The sequence below is a fragment of the Diabrotica virgifera genome, chromosome 1, assembly GCF_917563875.1.
Source record: "Diabrotica virgifera virgifera chromosome 1, PGI_DIABVI_V3a".
NCBI classification, from domain to species: domain Eukaryota; kingdom Metazoa; phylum Arthropoda; class Insecta; order Coleoptera; family Chrysomelidae; genus Diabrotica; species Diabrotica virgifera.
In genome coordinates, this window is record NC_065443.1 from 265,935,048 (window position 1) to 265,955,080 (window position 20,033).

The window sequence follows — 20,033 nt, forward strand, 5'->3', positions numbered from 1 at the left end:
CGGAGCAGATCGGAAAAGCACGTTTCTATGCAGAATTTAATCACGGTGAATTTTTATTTGAGTGTTTTTGTTGTAAAGTTAAAATCTTCGGAGTTATAGAGCAATAATTGAAAAAACACGATTTTCCTGCGCCATTTTGTTTATACAAAAAGTAGCACACTATCTGAGGACTTTGCATACCTATATTATTAATATATAGGATCTTATAATTCGATTCCAGCAATAAAATTGCTGGTAAATAACTTTTCCCAAAAATGGCCTATTCTCCGATAATCAGCCCAGACTAACAGTTTTACTTACATACAGACGAAACGACTCGGACGGGGAAGTCCCGGATGTACCTAAATGTAGGTGCATTGGTATTATTAGCAAAAATATTGACAAATAAAGATAAGCAAAAATGTGGATATAATTAATATTTTTTGACAGGTTTTTATAGGCTACGTTTTGAAGAATATAATCATATAAACATGATGTCAAATGCAGAAATAATAATAATTATAAAAAAGCTTCAAATAAGCACAAAAGTTCAAAATATGCATACCAATTTAAGAAAGCAAAAAACCATAAAAAATTGGTCAAAATGACTTATTTTTGCATATTTACCATGACTTATTTACCACGTATTATTTACCATACGCATTATGCTCAGAAATCCGGACTCTAATTATAACTTATTGACTGATTTGTTCTTTAAGCTCTTATAACAATAATATTGGAACATTCGCTGATATTTTTATTTGCGTTCCTTTACAGATGAAATTGTTAAAGAAGGAGAGGAAGAAGTTCCATGTAATACAGATAATGAAACACAAGCAAAAAATCAAGGGAGCAACTGGTGTAGAGATGGAAACTCGGTATGTCTGGAAAGGTGGCAGGGGCCCAATAATGGTATAACATCGTTCGATAACATTGGGTTTGCTATGTTGACTGTGTTTCAGTGTATTACTATGGAAGGTTGGACTGCCATATTGTATTGGGTAAGTGATTTTTTTTTGGTAAATATTGTATGCTTTGGTTAGGTTCTCATAATTCTTCATCATCATCAATTATCATCAATTGCGTTACAACTCTTCGTGCATTTTTACCGCGGTTACTATTGTTCTCTAAAGATCCAATAAAGTGCAAGCTGGAAGTGGACAGCAAAATAATCCAGCAAGAAAGAAGCATCAACTACTTGAGAGTGCTAATGCACAGTCATGGAGACACAGAAGCTGAATTTGCCCAACAAGTAAACAAAGCCTACAGAATAGCAGGATGTCTTAAACACATTATCTGCCACAACACACATCTACGGACAGAAACAAAGGCCAAGATCCATAGGACAGTAGTTAGGCCAATTATGACTTACACTCCGGAAACAAGACATGACAACACAAGGATAAAAAGACTGATGGAAACGTGTGAAATGAAAATAGTCCGAGATAACACATTAAAATCATTATGGGATAGACAACGTAGCACAGACCTCAGGCAAAGCTGTAATATAGAGAATATAAATGACTGGGCACTGGAAAAAAAAGAATGGTATAGCCATATAAGCAGAATGGGAGAAGGAAGACTAGTAAAGATAGCATGAGGTAGATCACCAGATGGCCGAAGGAGTATAGGAAGGCCAAGGAAGAGATGGAGTGACAACCTGGGTATCTCATAATGAGGAGGAATCCGAAGATGGAACAGACTCGAGCCCATCAAGGAGCAGAAAGAAGAAGAAGAATTTCATATTTGTCGATCCTGTGCCACTATTTCCCATTGTCTCACTCTCATTTTCTCCAGATCTTCTGTTACTGCATCTTTTCACATTTTTCTAGGCCATTTTGTAAACCTTCTCTTATTTGGTCTCCTATCAAGCTACATGCATGGAAATAAGCAAATTTTAAACAGTTACTGTTAGAAACTAGGAGCGTTGAAAAACAAGACAGTAAGAACCGCACTAAAGGACTTAAAGACTCATAGATTAAAAGTTTCTTTACATTTTCATTCTGCTTGCTGTGTTTCTTCATTTTATTTAAGTACTACGTTGTTTTACGGCTTGATTTGTGATTTTTCTTAACTCCTTTCTAATACCTACTAATTTTTTACTTTCTGACATTCTAGTCCCATTCTTTCGATATATGTTTTGATCTCTATTTTCATCTGTTTTGTTTTCTTTTTTTTTGAGGATATACTATAGCTTATGACCCTTTTTGGATTTCTCTTGTTCGCATTCTTTCAAGTGGCCTTCATCTAAGTTAGGGTGGCCAAATCATAAACTTGAAAAAACGGGACACATCAAGGAGCAGTGGCGCACCTAGAATTTTTCTCTGGGGGGAGAGGGTTGGTTGGGCGTCGAATTTTTTTTGTATTGTTTGTGAAAGACGTGTTATATTTTCCTACGATTTTTTGTATATTTTTCATATGCCCTGGGGGATTTAACCCCCAAAACCCGCCTGGGTTCGCCACTGCCAAGGAGGGTTTGGAGCGATACCCAAACAGGTAGGGGAAATTAAAACACGGTCTTTTAGCTAATTTGGGACCTATAAATCCTTTTCAATTTACTTTTGAATGTGTAATTTACGTACAATCAAGACTGCGAAATAGAAAACTATAAAACTCCTCCAGAATGGCATGGATCAACAACCCGTCAGAACAAAACAGGGAAGAATACAAAATATCGAGAAACAAAGCCAACCCAACAAATAAAAAGAAGAAAAATGACTGGTTTCGCTGGAGGATATTGAAAAATACAGAGAAAATTATCAAATACAACAATAATTTTACAAAAAAGTCAAAGCAGCAAACAATAAGCCCAGCATTAAAACAAGAGGACTAAAAAGCAAAAAAAGAAAAACCTTGTTTGAGGACAGACAGATCAGCAAAATATGGGAAGAATATTACGAAAAAATGGTATTCACTGTGAAGGAAATACACTGCGGTGAAGAAGTAAGGCCGTACAAGATAACGACGAAGGAAAAATTTTCACAGAAGATGAAATAACTGTGGAATAAAATACGGAGGAAGAGAATTACGTAAAGGAATAAACCAGCTAATACAACAAATATGAACAAAACAGACTACCAGCCGATTGGAACGCAGGTATTATAGTAGGTACCTACAGATATACAGAGTGGGCCAAATAAAAGGAGCCACCCCGATATTTGGCAGTATTTATTAGATTTTAATAAAATAAAAAAACAGGTCAATTTTTGATCTAAGGGGGACATATTTTTACGATACAAACATCTGCCATTTGTCAACTCCCTCCCTTCCACTTCCACTACCATCTTATTTTTAAATAGGGAATAGGGGTCGTGTGCGAGCTCATTTGAAAAGTTATTCAATTCTCTATTCAGTAATATCAACATCGACTTAAAAATGTATACAGGGTGTCCAAGAAACATTATTTTGAATTAAATTAATTGACACAAAAAGTAGAATGTATGTAATTTATTTAACTCAGAACACATTCTACTGCTGACAGAAAACAGAAAAAAATGTTTTTTGATAAATAGACACTGCTTTTTGCTTAATTTTAATGTTCAAGTTTCCACCCATCTGCCTCTTGGTAGGTTGAATATTGAATTTAAGCAACAAACAGTGTTTATTTATCAGATAAACATTTTTTTTTTGTTTTTTATCAGCAGTAGAATGTATTCTGAGTTAAATAAATTACATACATTCTTCTTTTTGTGTCAATTAATTTAATTTAAAATAATTTTTCTTAGACACCCTGTATAAATTTTTATGTCAATGTTGATATTACTGAATAGAGAATTGAGTAACCTTTCAAATGAGCTAGCACACGACCCCTATTCCCTATTTAAAAATAAGGGGTGGGGGAAGTGGCAGGGAGGGAGTTGACAAGTGACAGATGTTTGTACCGTAAAAATGTGTCCCCCTTAGATCAAAAATTGACCTGTTTTTTTATTTTCTTAAAATCTAATAAATACTGCCAAATATCGGGGTGGCTCCTTTTATTTGGCCCACTCTGTATAAAAGGAGATCTAGAAAAGGGCGAGAATTACAGAGCAATAACTTTATTAAACAACACATATTATAACATTCTAGAAAATATACTAAACATAAGACTTAAATCATGCACTGAACGAATATTAGGAAAATACCAGAACAGGTTCAGACCGGGGGAGGTCGACGATTAATTTCATACATACAGTGGAGCAAATAATTCAAAAATCGAGAGAATACAACAGAGAAATGCACCTAATATTCATGGATTTCAAAATCGCTTTTAATACAACCAATCGGACAAAAATGATGGAGAAGCTAGAGAATGTTGGAATCCCAGAAAAATTAAGACATATGCTAACAGTGAGCCTAAAGAACGCCAGAACAAGGATCAGTTACAACGGAACAACTTCTAAGGAGATTAATGTACACAAAGGCGTGAAACAAGATGACTATCTCTCCGACAGTATTTAATCTGATATTGACAATATCAGATATTGACATAATCTGTAATCATGAGGGTGACAAAATTGCAAACAAAAACATTATTACAGATCAACTTCAAATAGTAACATATGCAGATGATTCAGTCATCACAGCGAAGACGAAGATAACACCTGCAGTTTGAAAATTACATAAATACATGGCGATAGGGAAAGATGACCCAACTCAGAAATATCTAATAACACAGAACCATCAATTTGAAACTGTATCCATATTTAGCTACTTAGGAGTAAAAATAGGGAAAACCGGAAAAAGAGAGAACAGAGGAAAGAATTCTGAAGGACAGGAAAACATCTACACGGTAGAAATCTGCTGAGAAGCAAGACTCTAAGTATAATATGAACCTATATAAGAACTTAATAAGACGTGGTGTTACATATGGGATGAAAACAACGACGATTAACAAGAAAGAGGAAGATAGCCTTCTGAAATTTGAAAGAAAAATATTGAGAACAATACTGAGCCACAATGTAACAAAAGAGGGAGAAATAAGAATGAAAACAAATGCAGAAATTGAAGAAAAATAAAAGAGAGAAAATATTGTCAGATACAAAACTCAACCCAACGCAAATACGGGACATTTAGGCGTCCCGAGATACTTTTTCGGAACTCCGGGACAAATCGTTAAAAAACGGGATAATCCCGTTTTTACGGGACATTTGGTCACCCTAATCTAAGTAGACGTCTGCGCCTTTATCACTTCCAATATGTTTGGTTGATTGTATAATTCCTTTAACTAGTCGTTTGACTTTCTTATCCATAGGCTACCTTTTATGTTTTCCCATATACCTTTCTCAGAAATTTACTTTCTCAGATCTTTAATGAATTTTATTCATTCTTAGTCCATGTCTTACAGCAGTATATTTCTACTTGTATCGTTATTTTGCATAGTTCTATTTTTTGCTTTAACTTGCATTTCAATATTCCATTTCATTCCATATATTCCGTACAGTAATATGCATTATGTTGCGTACCTTTCTGCTATTTCCGAATTTTTTAAGTGTCTTTTTTAATTTCGTTTTCTTCATTATATCGTATGTCTACTTGAAGTCGATGAAGACGACTATCGTTGGTAGTTTGTGTTCGTAGATTTCTGTTTGTATTTATCTGATAACTAATATTTAGTCCGTCAGTATTGGGAAAATAATTGCTTCCTTTCAGTCTACTGGAAGTCTTTCTTTTATCTACATCTCCTACATAATTTTGTATATTCATTAATTTAGCAATTTTCTCCCATATAATATCTGTAGTTATGTCATCACTTTTTGAACATTTGTTGTTTTTCAGTTTTTTTTTTTATTTTTTTCTCGATTTGTTTTCTCTTGGGTGTATTGCCTTCTACATCTTTTAATTCTCTGAGTTCTGTTTGTTTTGGCTTTTCCTTGGTATTTAATAATTCGTTGAACTATTTTTCCCATCTCTCTACAATTTCTGCTTCCCCGCTTAAACTCATTCCCGCTTTATTTTTTTAAAGGATATAGGTTTTTGTTAAGACCGCATTTACATTTTTCCTCTGGTCTATATATCTACTGCTTGTCTTCGCTATTTCTTTCGTGATCATTTCAATCCTTAATGTACATACATACTTATTTTTGCTATTTATTATTTTCGGCACTTTATGTTAAACTACTCCTTCCATTTATACCATTGTTTTTGTTAGTCTCTCCTGCTATTTTCTTTCTAGTGTTTGCTATTTCAGCACATACAATTAATGGCACTACCTTACTAATAGTTTAATTTACTTTCAGATGAATGACGCAATTGGTAGTATGTTCAATTGGATATACTTTGTTCCACTTATAGTTTTGGGATCATTTTTTATGTTAAACTTAGTTCTCGGTGTTCTCAGCGGGTAAGTAAACATATTTTTTGCTAACTATTCTTTAAAGCGAATCTATAAGTGCGTCCTTCAATACTTGAAAATTAGAAATTAAGTGATAAACGTTTAGGAAATTTTGAGTGAAATACTGGTCTAGTTTAATTTAAAATGACTTTAATGTCCTTGTCTAATATTTTCTATAATGGTCGAAATTTCGTAATAAATATCTATAATAAGTTCTTATGTAGCTGCTAGAGTACCTACCTGACATCAAAATCTTAAATATAACCCTACAAAAAATTTAAAATGATTTTTATTATTTATAGTCTAGTAAAATAAGATTACACTACATGTAAATCGAAATGTAAATTCGTACAGGTTGGAACAAATTTTATATCAAAGTTTAGGTGAGTACCAAAGATATTTTCAAGAAAGTATCCAAATCATATAAGGGGATCATTGTTTAAATAATTAAAAAGGGGTCATTTTTGTACAACATTTACTTTTTTAACTGCTGAGGTAATTTGAATTCCAATGAAGGTCTTTAGGTTTTTTTTTCTACAAAGCTGAAGGACAAATCTTTCACCTAAAACTTACTAAATTAAATTTGACCACCTATTTATTTAAATAATTATATATAAAATTTAAAAATCAAATTTACAAAAAAATTATTTTTGCGTTTTAAAAAAGCACTACTTATATTACCAGTATTAAGCAAAAAAAATTGGTTAAAAATATTTAATAATCTATGAGATATTTAATTTGTTTATCAAATGTTACTATATTTTCAATTGCAAAAACGCGGTTGTTCACAAGAGTATAAACCCGTTTAATATCTCATTACTTTTATTTTTATGTATGTTTTCGTTAAATGTGTTAATAAATTCAAATTTCAAATTAACTCCCCTCTAAAATAACATTTGAAGATTGTTCTCATTTGTTTATAATATGTTTTTTAATAATGTCGCGAGGATTAAATATTTTGAAATGCTGTTCCTATAATCGGGTTTCTGGGAATTTTTAACTAATTAACAAATTTTTTTTGTCGTTTTTTCTTTTTTTTTTCCTTATAGTAAAAGATATAGTTTTGCTTATAGAGGGGGTTTCATTAATAATATCCCATCTCTGAGTAGTCGATTCTGGACCTCAAAATATTAAGATTTAACCAAAATCACTTAAATAAAATATTGCTCCTTATTGAGTTACAGGGTGTTTTATTTAAAAATTTAAAAATTATTTTGGCTCAGTATTTTAAAACTATTCGACGTATCCTTTTCATACTTGGTAGACAGTGTAGGTGCTATACAACTTATGAAATTAAGTTAAATACAGGTTTTCGGCTATTGCCAGAGGCGTATGACAGGGGAAAGGAAATGGTTGACCCTTCCCAAATTCTACGTCACTGGCGAAATTCCTATTTTAGCGCAAGTTTTAGATTCTCCAATACTCTATAAGTAAATAACTTACTCTTCACTCGTAACGATAAAGTTATTAGTTTTCGAGATATTTGCAGTTAAACATGTAACGGCATTTTGATTAATGATTTGTGCTGTTTAATCTTTAATTTCAAATATCTCGATAACTAATGACTTTATCGTTAAGACTGAAGAGTATTTTATTCATTCTTAATGATAAAATCATTAGTTTTCGAGATATTTGAAACTAAAAATTAAGCGGCACAATATATTAATCAAAATAACTAAATAACTGTGCTGTTACGTGTTTAACTTCAAATATCTTGAAAACGAATGACTTTATCGTTATGAGTAAAGAGGACGTTATTTACATAGAGAGTATTGGATAATCTAAAAATTGTGCTAAAATGGCAATTTCACTAGTGACGTAGAATTTGGGAAGGGTAAACCATTTACTGTCCCCTGTCGTACGCCTCTGGTAATAGCCGGAAACTTGTATTTAACATAATTTCATAGGGTGTATAGTACTTACACTTTCTACCAAGTATGAAAAGGATACGTCGAATAGTTTTAAAATACTGAGCAAAAATATATTTTTTTTTAATATAACACCTTGTAACTCAATAAGGAGCCATATTTTATTTAAGCGATTTTGGTTAAATCTTAATATTTTGAGGTCTAGAATCTAAAACTCAGAGATTGGACATTCTTAATGAAACCCCCGCTGTAAGCAAAACTATATCTTTTATTAAAAGGAAAAAAAAAGAAGAAAAAACGACAAAAAAATTTGTTAATTAGTGAAAAATTCCCAGGAACCCGATTATCAGAACAGCATTTCAAAATGTTTAATCCCCGCGACGTTATTAAAAAAACAAATTATAAACAAATTAGAAAAATTATCAAATGCCATTTTAGAGGGGAGTTAGATTAAAATTTGAATTTATCAATTCATTTACCGAAAACATACATAAAAATAAAAGTAATGAGGTTTTACACAGATTTATATTCTTTTGGTAAAAACCCCGTTTTTGCAATTTAAAATAAACAAATTAAATATCTCATAAATTATTAAATATTTTTTAACCAATGTTTTTTTGCCTAATACTGGTAACATAGGGCAACTTCTCCTATTAGATAATATATTTTACAGTGCTTATTTAAAACGCAAATTTGCAAATTTGATTTTTAAATTTTATATATAATTATTTAAATAAATAGGAGGTCAAATTTAATTTAGCAAGTCTTACGTAAAATATTTATCTTTCAGCTTTGTAGAAAAAAATCCTAAAGACCTTCATTAAAATGTAAATTAGCTCAGCAGTTAAAAAAGTAAATATTGTGCAAAAAGGACCCCTTTTTAGTTATTTAAACAGCAGCCCAAAATCCATATATAATGAAAGAAATCAGAACTACCCCAAAACTTTCCCACTAGGGAGTTCGTAGAGTACAAATTGACTGAATCAAGAGCAGCAATTAGACCAGTAATCACATATGGTGTTGAAATAATGTGCCTGACATAGAAAGATGAATAATGAGTGAGTGACTGAGTGAATGAAAAGTAATAATGGATTTAGGGAACTAATTTAGAACAGAAGAGTTTAAAATGGTACGAAAATGTTAGAAGAGCAGACCAAAAACGTTGGGTAAACAGAATAACAGAGTGGAGCCCGATATGAAGAAGGAAAAGAGGTAGACGAAGTGGACGGAGCAATTAACAGAAGAAATCTGCGGGAAGGGGACTGGAGAAACTGAAAGAGCTGGAGAGAACGGAAATAAAGAGCTCAAATAGGGCGACAATTACTCCTCTAGGAGTTCAGATGCCACGACGATAATGATCTGTAATAATAGTATTGTGTACGTAGCTGCTAAAGTATTTATTACATGAAAATCTTAAATATAACCTTCCAGAAATAATTTAAAATTATTTTTAATACTTATTATTTCCCCCCTTTTGCTATTCCTCCCTTGAATTTTCCCAAATGGCTTATAAATTCCTTTTACTTCTTATCCACTTTTTGTTTACTCAAGTATTTATTTTAACAGTGAATTTTCCAACGAACGAATCCGAGTGGAAAGGCGTGCCAAATATTTCAGGACGAAATATAAAAATATGGTGAACGAGTGTTTCGGCCGTTACATAGACTGGATAACGCAAGCAGGTCGGAAATCGATTATGCCAGCCAGGCTCTAACACTTGAAATTATTTATCGAGATATGAATTATACAGCGCGACTGGAGATTGCTTTACATCTTCCTAATTTTTTTGTCGGTTAACACGAAAAGGGTACGGATTCGAAACTAGGTCGATCCTGGCATGATTTTATAATTTAATTGTAATTAGAAATACCTCAATATTATTACCGAGAGTTAAAAAAGAATCAATTGTACATTTTTTTTTATAAAACAATTAAAAAACTTTACTAAATTACAATCTAATATATAATCGATACATCAGTATCAGAGTGCACCAACTCAAAATTTTTCAATATTGAGATAAGTATGAGGAAATGGTTAAAAGATGTTTATTTATCAGTTTCAAATTGCACCATTTAAAAATTCCAACACCATAAAAAAATTTTGACTTGTCAACATACAGAATCGAATATTTTGTTAACACCGTCGTAGTTTCATACCGCATCATGTGGAATAGTGTATACTAAAACTTGTTCGGTAGAACTGTTGTCAGCTACTAACTGATAATGGTGCGGTATGAAATGGTTAATACCTGCAAAATCTGCATCTTCATTGTCATTCGTGCGAGTATTCTCTGTGTTTAAGGTGTTCGGTGTCTCTTTTGGAAGTTATTTTATATTGTGTATGATTATAAATATACTTTACGTGAAAAACAATTGAAATTTAAATTTATAAAGTGCGTCGAAAACTAAGATAGTAACGTCATAATGAATATTCAGCCATGGAAAAAGTTAGGGATCAAAAGAACAATGTATATGTTAAAAGTTGCAAATGGATGTATGGAAGAACGTGGTGGACATAGTGATGATGCTGTAAGTATTATAAAAAATTAGAGTATGTTAAGGTTTTCTTTATGAACACTTTAAACATTTCAAATAGGATAATAATTAGCGCAATGAAAAAAAAACAGAGTTTGATTTTTGTAAAGAATGACAATCGCGGAGGAAAAGAAAATGCTGGGCGACCAAGGGTGCTAGATGATGAAAAAGAATTCATGAGATGCCACATCAAATCTTTTCCACTAATTATTGCAGAGCAAGGACAAACAAACAGTACCTACACGGATCTCTAAATTTAGCTACTATGTACAGAATCTCAAGAAAAATGTAGAGAAGAACAGAAAATTCCCGTAAAACTCCATTACTACACCATGATTTTCAACACGGAATTTAATATTTCCTTTTTTCAGGCAAAAAAGGACCAGTGTTGTTTCTGCAACTCATTTCAAAATCTAACAGCAGATGAAAAAGTATTACAACAACTTAATTATGATGCGCATATTACAGAAAAAAATCAGAGTCGGTTAGAGAAGGAGTTTGATATCAATAAAATTCAAAGGAGATAGAAATACTCTAGTTTGTTGCTTCGATCTCCAAGCTGTATTGTTACTACCAACAGGAAATCGGAGTGATTTTTTTATATGAGGCGGCTATCATGTTACAACTTCACTATTTTTTATATTTCCCATAAACATGGCTATAGTTTTTTGTGGCACGAAGGTATCGCAAACAGAGGTAAGAATGAAATAGGCACGTGTCTTTGGCAGTATCTAAAGAACCACGCAGCTCAATATGAGCACATAATATTTTATTCTGATAATTGCCCGGGCCCAAAACAAAAACAAGTTCACTGCTAGCTTGTTTTTATATTGCTGTCAAAATCTACCAATAAAAAGCATAACCCACAAATTCTTAGTAGTTGAGCATACTCAAAATGAAGGTGATGCGATGCATGCCCTTATAGAAAAAAAAAAAAAAAATTAGGGCACTCGTGGGAGTGCCGACAGAAGTGAAAACTTCTTACGAAGCAAGACCCTTCGGGTACACACTCTATCCCTCCTCCAACCATTATAACTTCGGTCGAACTTATACGCAATTCAACCTATAGTATATAAATTACTAATATCTGCCGTGTCGATAACGATCGCGAGTTCAATGCTTTTTCCCCGTCCAAAGAGAAGTGATATACCTACATAATATACCCATTGGGTGCATCCTATACTATTTATATATACAGACACATAATACATAAACGTACAGAATTTATTTCGGCGAAACGATAACCGATAACGGTCACGAATTCAATGTTTTTTTCCCCATCCAGAAAGTATACAAAATCGCTACAGAAGTTTTCACTTCAAAAATACTTTAAACTCTATTCACTTATAATGATTGAAGTAGGGACCGTGTGTCCCTTTATGCGCTTGCATCGCAAGCTCCTTCGGGTACACACTCTATCCCTCCTCCAACTATTATAACTTCGTTTGAACTTATACATATGCAATTCAACCTATAGTATATAAATTAGTTACTAATATCTCGCCGTAGCGATGACGGTTGCGAATGCAATGCTTTTTCTCAATCCAAAAAGAAGTTCTATACCTATATTATAAACGCGTTGCGTGCGTCCTATACTATTTATATATACATACACCTAATATATAGGTACCACAAACGCGAAAATTTCAAACCAATAAGCCTGTTGCCACATCCGTACAGAATGCTTAACAAAATAATTACTAAAAAGGCTATCAAATAAATTCGATAGTTACCAGCCTGTTGACATAGTACCATAGAACACCTACAGACAATAACGACACCTATCGAAAAGTTCAACGAATACAATGAACCTCTTCGTTTGGTATTTGTGGATTACAATAAGGCATTCGATTCTAGATATAAAATACTCCTCAAATACATATACGACAATACAACTATGCAAATAAATGTATCAGAAGGTCTAACAATAAGCAAAATAAGAACGGAGAGAGAAGTTAGACATAGGACAAAAACAAATAAAACAAAAGTAATGACAAATCAATATATCACAATGGACTTAGATGGAAGTGATATCGAGAGTGTCGAAAAGTATACCTAGGTCACACGATCAAACTAGGCAAACAGAATCAAACGGCAGAAATAACTAGAAGAATCCGAATGAATTGGGCAGCAGTAGCAAGACTCAGTGATGTGTTGAAGAACAAAAAGGTACAAATAAATGTAAAGAAACGGGTATTCAGCAGTTGTATTCTACCAATTATGACGTATAGAATGGAGACGATCACACTTACAGAGGTATCAGCCAATAGATTGAGAACGACACAGATCTCTGAGGAAACATATTTATACAAAATGAGGACGTGCGAAGCAGGACGAAAGTGGAATATTGAAAGAATTGAAACGCCAATGAAACGGACCTGGGTAGGACACGTGGCACGACAAAACATCAAAACGTGGACGAGAAACCTTGTACATTGGAGACCACGCGAGCACAGTCGTAGTGGAGGAAGACCGCAAAAACGATGGCTAGACGACATCAAAGCAAAAATGGGGAGAAACTGGCACCAAATAGCACAAAACAGAGACGAATTGAGAACTCATGTGGAAGAAGTGTTCACTTTAATAATATTACTATTAATATACGTACATTATAATAATATACGTACAAAATTTATTTCGTCGAAGCGATGACGGTCGCGATGACTGAAGTGAAATCAATCCTTTCTCTCCATCCTAAAATAGATTTTACATTTATTTTAAATTTAAAACTTCTACACAATTTATATATACATACACATAATAAATATATGTACAAAATTTATTTCGCCGAAGAGGTGTCGGTCGCGATGACGGTCGCCAAAAAAATTCTTTTTCCCCATCCAAAAATAGGTTTTACATTTATTTTAAATTTAAATATTTCTATACAATTTATATATACATACACATATTGTATATACGTACAAAATTTATTTAGCCGAAGAGATGACGGTCGCGATGACAGTCGCGAATCAAATCTTTTTTCCCCATCTTAAAATATGTTTTACATTTATTTTAAATGTAAATACCTCTACACAATTTATATATACATTCACATAATATATAGCATAAGCGATGACGGTCGCGATGACGGTCGCCAATTCAATGCTTCTTCCCCTATCCAAAAAGTGCACAACGTCCCTAAAGAAGTTTTCACTTAAAAAAAAAAGATACCTGAAGGGAAACCCGCTCTATATTCCATCGCAACTGATACCGATAATTAGCTTGGCTAAGAAAACTGGACGGCCGTATACTACAGAAGAAATAGCCGAAGTGTATGAAATAAAAAATTTCCAAAAAATGGGGAAAAATTTTAATGTTAATGAAGCCGGAGACAAAGTAAATTGGAGCAAAATGCAAATTCTAAGATTTGAGAAAGATCAGCCATACAAAATAATGTATAAGAAATCTTATTGTGACAAAAAATATAAGGTCATAAATATTCGACAAAATAGAACAAGAGTGGCTTATGAAGAACCATCTCTCACCCTCTCTAATAAACCTCCTGGTGTGCCAGAACTTAAAAAACGTGATTTATTGTCGCTCTGCTCCTCAGGTGCAATACCCAGAATACACTGCGAGTTTTTCCAGAACTTACCAACCTCTGCCACAGTTGCTGCAGCTGAAGAAATTGACGATTCGGAATAATTTTGATTTTATTATAAATTTTCATACCATAAATTTTATTTTATAGATAAATACTTAAAATTTTTTATTTGATTTCCATACAAATACCCTATACCAAAAGCACTAACTATTAAAAAAATCACGTGTTGACCGTTTCATAGCGCACCAACTCAAAAAAAAAATCTTAATTATTTAAAAAAATAATAATTAAAAATTATCATCTAAAAGAACCATAAAATAAACATCTAATTCCAAAATATTTTTCTATTTGAAAAAAAAAATGGACTAAAAAAAATTTACAACAGATTAAAAATATTTGCTCTCAGACAAAAATAAGTTAAAGTTGATTTGTGAAGAACTATGTTTTTTGAGATGGTGCACTTTGATACTGATGTATCGATATATACACTCACCGGCACAAAATTCCGCCACCCAAAATTTTTTGATTAAATTTGACAATTTTTACCTTTATTATTTGTACTCCGATTTTCAAGATTCTTGCATGAGTTTATAGGTACTTACATGTTTTGGTGTCGTTTGTTATTATTTCGCTAACAAATATTTTTTGCTTAGATAACATTATACGGGAGTGAATGGAAGCGTTGTATTTTCTCCTAACTTTAAAAAATTCTGTGGAATAATTGGAGGGCTCATTTTGTTACATACTACTTTTGTATTATTCTGGAGATATTCCTAAGAATTTGCTTTTTCAATTATCCGAATATGTATCTCTTTTCTTGTAAGAGCTGTACAATTTTTTGTAATTAAAAACACTGATTGAATCATAAACACAAATATCTTAATAGTCCAGAAAGCCACTGCGCATCCGCTAGGAAAAATATTCCGATTCGGATTTTTTGCACATTCTTACTCAAAAAGGACTCTTTTTAACAAATTTGCATGTTGCCAGGTCCAAAAGTGGGTAAAAAATTTTTTAAACGTTTTTTTTTTGTTTTTTTCCTGAAATTATTTTTTTTGCATCTAACAAAGTTTTTTTTGGTTTTTTGGATCATTTCAAACAGAAAAGGTCTTTAGTCACTTTGCTCTAAAGTTGATAGTTTTTGACATATAAGCGATTAAAAATTTAAAAATTGCGAAATCGGCCATTTTTAACCCTCAGAAACTATGTGAAAAACTGAAAATTTCGAAGTTGCCAAGGTAAAAAGATATTCTTTGAATATCGATTGATGAAATCCCGAAGAGTTTTTGCAATACAATATCGAAAACCCCTTTGTTTTCTAATTGCCAATCAAGCGGGCACTTGCTTGGCAACCGTTGCATGTATGTGTAACATGCGTAAATATATGTGCGGAAAAATATTTCGATTAAATTTTTTCTCACCATCTTGCTTGAAAATATCTCCTCTTAACAAATTGGTATGTTGCCAGGATCAAAAAGTCAAAAAAAATTTTAAACGTTTGTTTTTTGTTTTTTCCTAAAACTAATTTTTTTGCATCGGACAAATTTTTTTAAGGTTTTTTGGATCATTCGAAATAGAAAAGATCTTAAGTGATTTTTTTGTAAATGTGATAGTTTTCGAGATATAAGCGATTGCAATTTTAAAAATTGCTAAATCGGCCATTTTTAACCCTCAAAAATTATGTGAAACACTAAAAATTTTAATGATACCAAGGTACGTAGATATTCTAAGAATATTTATTAATGAAATCCCGAAGAGCATTTTACAATACAATAACGAAAACCCCTTTGTTTTTTTAATTGCTAATCAAGCGAGAGCGACATTATTTTCATCCGTTACACGTGTGTATGTAATCGGAGAAAATTTTAAGTTTAAAAAAATGGTTTAAAAATTATCTTTGACACATTTTTGACCCTGGCAACATGCAAATTTGTTAGTAGGGAACCTTTTTAAGCAAGATGGTAAAAAAAAATTGAATCAGAATATTTTTCCGCACATATATTTACGCATAATATTATTACATAGAATGTTGTATACATGCAACGGTTAAAAATAGTGTAGCGACCGCTTGACTAGCAATTAAAAAACAAAGGAGTTTTCGATATTGTATTGCAAAAAGCACTTCGGGACTTCATCAATCGATATTCTTAGAATATCTACGTACCTTGGTATCTTTGAAATTTTCGGTTTTTTACATAGCTTTTGGGGGTTAAAAATGGTCGATTTTGCAATTTTTAACTTTTTAATCGCTTATATCTCGAACACTATCACATTTACAGAAAAGTCACTTAAGTTATTTTTTATTTGGAATTATCCAAGAAACCTAAAAAAAAATGTCCGATGCAAAGAAATTAGTTTTAGGAAAAAACAAAAAACAACGTTTAAAAAAATTGTTGACTTTTTGATACTGGCAACATACAAATTTGTTAAGAGGGGATATTTTCAAGCAAGATGGTGAAAAAAAAATAAATCGAAATATTGTTCCGCACATATATTAACGCATGTTACATAATTCATGCAACGGTTGCCAATCAAGCGCCCTTGATTGGCAATTAAAAAACAAAGGGGTTTTCGATACTGTATTGCAAAAAACTCTTCGACCTTTCATCAATCGATGTTCAAAGAATATTTTCTTACATTGGCAACATCGAAATTTTCAGTTTTTCACATTCTGAGGGTTAGAAATGTCCGATTTCGCAATTTTTTAATTTTTAATCGCTTATATGTCAAAAACTATCAACTTTAGAGAAAAGTCACTAAAGAAATTTTCTGTTTGAAATGATCCAAAAAATCTAAAAACAACTTTGCTCGATACAAAAAACATATTTTTAGGAAAAAAAAAACAAAAAAAAAAATTTATTGTATACCGAGAACTACGGAAGTTTTGATTTAAATTTGTCTTCTTGCATAGCCTCCTTGACAAAAGGTAGACCTAGAAATAGCGCTATCGGGGGATGGCAGGAGACAGATTTAAATCAAAACTAAACCGTCTATTTTTGTATTTTGACTAATGCCATACTCTGTATAAGAGTACAAAGACTCGTTTCATATAGTTTCTCTGAACCGCATTTTTGGAATATTTCCCAGCGGTGCCTGTTGATATTTTGATATCTAGGTCAACAGAAAACTAGAATCGAGTCGCCATTTATTTCACTTATTCCCCGTTAGAGGGCGTTCTAACCTTACTCCGGTATAAATAGTTTTATTGTATACCGAGAACTACGGAAGTTTTGATTTAAATTTGTCTTCTTGCATAGCCTCCTTGACAAAAGGTAGACCTAGAAATAGCGCTATCGGGGGATGGCAGGAGACATATTTAAATCAAAACTAAACCGTCTATTTTTTAAATTTTTACTAATGCCATACTCTGTATAAGAGTACAAAGACTCGTTTCATATAGTTTCTCTGAACCGCATTTTTGGAATATTTCCCAGCGGTGCCTGTTGATATTTTGATATCTAGGTCAACAGAAAACTAGAATCGAGTCGCCATTTATTTCACAAAAAAAAAAACGTTTAAAAACATTTTGACCCACTTTTGGACCTGGCAACATGCAAATTTGTTAAAGGGAGATCTTTTTGAGTAAGATTGTGCAAAAAATCCGATTTGGAATATTTTTCCTAGCGGAAGCGCAGTGGCTTTCTGGACTATAAATAGAGGTTGGATTGATAAGATTAGAACGGCCCGCATGCAGCCCAAATCTCAATCCTATTGAGCATTTATGGGATGAATTAAAAATAGCTATTCGCCGTCTCCTAGCCCTCCAGAAAATTTAATACAGTTATGGCCCTGGTAGAGGAATATCGGGCTATTCCCCAGGCAAGGATAACACATCTTTATTCGATGCCAAACGGATTGCGAGCAGTCGTTGCTGCGAGAAGTAGACATGCCCGCTATTGAATTGTTTTGTTTTGTTGTTAATTTTGTTTTTTGTTGTTAATTTTAGTGCGTTAATATTTTTAATTTAGTAAACCTTCAAAGCAATGTTTTTATTTACAGATTTTAAAAGAAAAGAGTTATTCGGATAATTAAAAAAAAAAACAAAGTCTTAGGTATACCTCCAGGATAATAAAACAGGATTATGTAACAAAATCAACCCTTCAATTTTTCAAGTTAGGAGAAAATACAACGCTTTCATTCACCCCCTTATAATGCCATCTAAGCAAAACTTTTTTTGTTTCCGGAATAATAATAAACGGCATGAAAACCTGTACCTGCAAACTTATCTAATAATCTTAAAAATCTGCGTACAAATAATAAAGTTATAAATTGTCAAACTTAATCAAAAATTTTGGGTGGCGGAATTTTGTGCTGGTGGGTGTAGAATCTAATAGTAATTTTTACTTTGTCAATCTTGATTTATTCGAATCTTCCACTTCTTAGTGTGGCATATCCTTTAAGGACAATGGAGATCATTACAGTCTACTTTACTCTGCCTTCAGCAGTTCCGAAAAGTTCGGTTGTTGTTATTCAACTCCACTGCTTCAAATTTTTGAACCAGGACGTGCGTAGTCTCTCCAGTCTTCTTTTTCCTTCTATCTTCTGTCTATAGGCGTAACCAGGGGGTGGTTTTGGGGTTATAACCACCCCCCCATTTGGATGTACTTTGAGCTCTATACGCTTAACACCAATACTATTCCTTACCCCCAGAGACCATCAAGTAGTTGTAACCCCCCCTTAGAGTCATCTTGGTTACACCTCTACGTTATATAACCAATAGCATTAACTCATATTTTTCATTTCTTAAAATGTGACCAAAGTAGCACATTTTTCTTTCTTTCATAGTGTTGAGAATTTATTTTTCTTTTTTCATTTTGCTTCTTTTTCTCCCCCTTTGTTACGTGTTGTATTCATGATATTTTTAACATTCTTTACATCCCAAGTAAGAATCTGGATATTTTTCTTCTTCAATCTTGTTCTTACTGATAATAATAATTTGGTTTTTTATATGTTAAGAGCCATTCCATAGCTCTAGTAGTACTGCGTAGTGCCATCAACCAAAATATGCTGCTTGCTTTGCTATCCCCAAGAATGGGGGATATCATCTTTCATGTATCACTCGCAAGAAGGCTTTAAAAATATGGTTCATCAAGCTGATCGGTATAATATATTCTTTACATTTCATTACTCATTTTTTTTGGTTTTTGGATATTGGGATGAATCCAGATATTAGCCATGCTTTCGAAATTTTTCCAGTATCGTAGATTTCATTAAATAATTCTAATAGCGTTCTAATAGCGGATATTTTTCCTCCTCAATGGCGTTAAAAATATTCGTCTTTGTCACGTTTACTGTTGCCTTCCATGTTTGTCGGTCCTGTGCCACTATTTCCCATTGTCTCACTCCCATTTTGTTGTTGTTACTGCGTATCACATATCCTGATTTTTCATCCCGAAGAGAGACTCTAACTCGTGGTTATATCTGTGCCTCCATTCGTTTGTCACGCTGTCTTTGCATTCGAAGGATTTTACGTTTCCATATTACTTCTCTTACAAAACCACCGGACAGACTTTTTCAAAATTTCGCAGGGACTAAAGCAGGGAGATGGGTTGGGCCCCAACATTGTTTAACCTGGCACTGGAGTATGCGGTTAGGCAAATGCAAACTGGACGAGGAAACCTACTGACCAACCAAACGGTTCAAATGGCAGCTTATACCGATGATATTAATATTATGAGTAGAACATCAACAGGAGCACAGGAAACATACGCAGAGTTAAAAACACAAACAAAAATACTTGGTCTGGAAATTAACACAGAAAAAACAAAAATAAAGACTCAGACGAAAAGAAATAT

The 20,033-nt window shown here is 32.8% G+C and overlaps 1 protein-coding gene across 27 annotated transcripts in view; it reads left to right on the forward strand.

Moving 5' to 3' along the window:
• LOC114344868 (voltage-dependent calcium channel type A subunit alpha-1) overlaps positions 1–20,033 on the forward strand; it is a 460,590-nt gene that overhangs the window by 160,849 nt on the left and 279,708 nt on the right. For all 27 annotated transcript variants that reach the window (XM_050650056.1, XM_050650071.1, XM_050650052.1 and 24 more), the window contains 2 exons: positions 757–980; positions 6,198–6,301. In XM_050650056.1, the coding sequence (XP_050506013.1) occupies positions 757–980; positions 6,198–6,301 (328 nt within the window). The remainder of the gene's footprint in view (positions 1–756; positions 981–6,197; positions 6,302–20,033) is intronic.